General features: G+C 57.9%; 1 protein-coding gene across 2 annotated transcripts in view; it reads right to left on the reverse strand.

Moving 5' to 3' along the window:
• Positions 1-1,120: 1,120 nt before the first annotated feature.
• LOC103616489 (zinc finger protein 239-like) overlaps positions 1,121-2,785 on the reverse strand; it is a 3,658-nt gene continuing 1,993 nt past the window's right edge. Inside the window, exons 2-4 of one of the 2 annotated variants that reach the window (XM_017735557.1) lie at positions 2,462-2,540; positions 1,751-2,276; positions 1,122-1,582 (exon numbers count right to left, since the gene is read on the reverse strand). In XM_017735557.1, the coding sequence (XP_017591046.1) occupies positions 1,366-1,582; positions 1,751-2,276; positions 2,462-2,513 (795 nt within the window). In that variant the 5' untranslated portion in view covers positions 2,514-2,540 and the 3' untranslated portion in view covers positions 1,122-1,365. Of the gene's footprint in view, positions 2,277-2,461; positions 2,541-2,785 lie in introns of both variants that reach the window. The other variant, XM_017735555.1, reaches the window with a different exon arrangement.

Genomic DNA, 2,785 nt, shown 5'->3' on the forward strand with positions numbered 1-2,785 from the left:
ACTGCCTCAGGAACACGAGATACCCCAAAATCCCTTCAGGCATGTGGGATACCCCAGAACCCACTCAGGAACGGGGTCCCCTGACGCTGTTGGGCCGCACACAAATTCAGGGGGCGCAGCGTCCTTGCTGCAAACAGCGAGGAACGCAGCGCAGCTGCTGTCGGTGCTGCGGCGATGCCGGCGCTCTGTAAATGGAGCAGGCTCGAACTGCAGGTGGCCAGTGAGCGTCTCCCCGAGGGAAAGGAACGGCAGGGGTCTTCTGAACGGGTTCCAACCACGATTATTGGGTGGAGGGACCAGCGAGAAAAGACAAGGAAAATGGAAGGGTCCAGGATTCTTACCCTCAGGGAAAAAAAGGGGCGGAGAGAAGGGGAAAAACCAACGGGATACAGCAGAGGGGGTGGAACAATAGGAACAATAACCAATGGGGATAACGCTGAGGCGGGAGCTACAACAGGGAACCAACGGGGGGTTGAACTGGGGAGAACTTTCTAGGGGGAGCTTGGGGCCTTAAACCTCGGTGCCACCCTTGGATCCGCCCTCTGGGCTGTCCTCAGCCTCCTGGCGTTCCCAGCACTGGATAGCCAGGCTTTGTTGGGCCACCAGAGGGCTGGGTCCCTGCAACAGTCCCCCCCGGCCTCACCATCCCCAGCCTTCAGCTGTCTCATCCAGACCCCGTCCCACCCTCACCAGCCCCACCCCAGCCCATCCCACCCCTCCTGGGCAGGAAGACCCCCTTCCCAATCCCTATTTCCCCCATCCCACCCACACCGCCCATGCATATCCCCATCCCACTCCTCCCAATTTGCATCCCACTTCTGCCTGTCCCCTTCCAACCACACCCCACCCTGAAGGGCTGTGGAATCGTGTAAATTTGGGGCTGGATTGAGTCATTTTAGAAGGGAATTGAGAAATTCTGGAGTGGGATTGAGCCATTTTGGAACAGAATTGAGTCCTTTTCAGTGGAATTGGGTCATTTTCAGGTGGCAGATTGATCCCTCTTGGCTTTTAGACTTTGAAGAGATGGAAAAAACTCCCTCAGATCCCCACAGAACCCCCAAATCTTCCCAAATATCACCCTGAACCCAAAATTCCCCCCACATACCAGTAAAATGGGGAGACTTTAGATGTCTCTGATCAATTTCTTTATTTCTACCCCAATTCTGGGTGTTTTTAAGGGATGAAGATGGATCAAAAGAATACTAGGGCCAAAACAAAAGGACCATCAGCCAGGTGTCTTTGCAACACTGATCGCCAGGAATGTGGATCACCAGGGCTCTTCCCAACGTGGGTCCTCTGATGGAGGATGGAGCTGGAGCAGAGGACAAAGCTCTTCCCGCAGTCGGGGCACTCTCAGGGCTGCCCTTAGCGGTGCCTCCGTTGGTGTCGGGTCAAGTTAGAGCTGTTGGAGAAGCTCTTCCCACACTGGGGACACTCGTAGGGCCTCTCCCCAGTGTGGATGCGCCGGTGCCTGACGAGGTGGGGGTTTTGCTTGAAGCCCTTCCCACAGTCGGGACAGTGGAAGGGCCTCTCCCCAGTGTGGATCAGCCGGTGGGAGGTCAGGTTGAAGCTCTGGCTGAAGCTCACCCCACACTCCTCACACTTGTAGGGCCTCTCTCCACTGTGGATGCGCAGGTGGGTGATGAGGTGGGAGTTTCGCTTGAAGCCCTTCCCGCAGTCGGGACAGCTGAAGGGCCTCTCATCTGTGTGAGTTTGCTGGTGCAGGAGGAGATTGGACCTGCTTGGAAACCTCTTCCCACACTCAGGACACTCGTAGGGCCTCTCCCCGGTGTGGTCCTCTGGTGTTGAGCTCTGGCTGAAGCTCTTCCCACATTCCCCACACTCATAGGGCCATTCCCCGGAGTGCAGGTGCTGGTGCTTGATGAGGCTGGAGCTCCATCTGAAGCTCTTCCCACATTGCAGGCACTTGTAGGGCCTCTCCCCCGTGTGCACACAGTGGTGGGTGAAGAGGTTGGAAGTGTGGCTGAAGCTCTTCCCACATTCCAGGCACCTGTAGGGCCGCTCCCTGGTGTGAAGCTGCTGCTGGATCACCAGGTTGGAGATCCGGCTGAAGCTCCGGCCACCTTCCCTGCACAGGGTGGGTCTTTCCTCCTCAGAGCACCCTGGGCTGGCTTTGCAGTCCCTCCTCATGTGGGATCTCTGGGACTTTTCCTCCCCGTTGGATTCCTGCGCCGTGGAGCTGCTCAAAACGGCCTCTTCCACCAGGTTCTGCCACGGGGATTTGTCCTCCCTGGGCTCCATGCTCAGCTCATTATTTGGGGGAGGAAGGACAAGGAGAGGATGGGATTTGCCTCCGTGCCACAGGGAAGGGGAAGGAGATCCCCCCAGTCCGTCCCCGGCAGGACGGCGTCGGCAGCGGGGTTGTCCTGCAGCCGGGGGCGATGCTGGGCTGGGAGATGGAGCAGGAGAGAGGGGAAAGGGGCACTGACTTCCTCCTCACCTGCCTGGGGCTCCCGGGGCATCTTCCTCTTCCTCACAGCCTCCTCCTCCATCTGGCCAAGGGTCGGGAATGGGAAATCCTGTTTGGGGAGAAACAAGGGATGAGTGTGTTGGGTTGGGGGTTCCTCCTGCCAAAGTCCATCTCTAGAAGTCACTGGTGTCCATAAAAACCAACAAAAAATTGACAGTGAGTCCAAAAAAAGCCGCCAGGAGTTCCCTCTTTCCAGTCTCCTTACTTTGGGTTCTGGGGGTCCCCCTTGTCAGGGCTGCTGGGGGTCCCGTGGGTCCTGGGGATCCCCCCCGCTCTCCGGGGGCCTGCTTAGGG

The sequence above is a fragment of the Corvus brachyrhynchos genome, unplaced genomic scaffold, assembly GCF_000691975.1.
Source record: "Corvus brachyrhynchos isolate BGI_N302 unplaced genomic scaffold, ASM69197v1 scaffold555, whole genome shotgun sequence".
NCBI lineage: Eukaryota > Metazoa > Chordata > Aves > Passeriformes > Corvidae > Corvus > Corvus brachyrhynchos.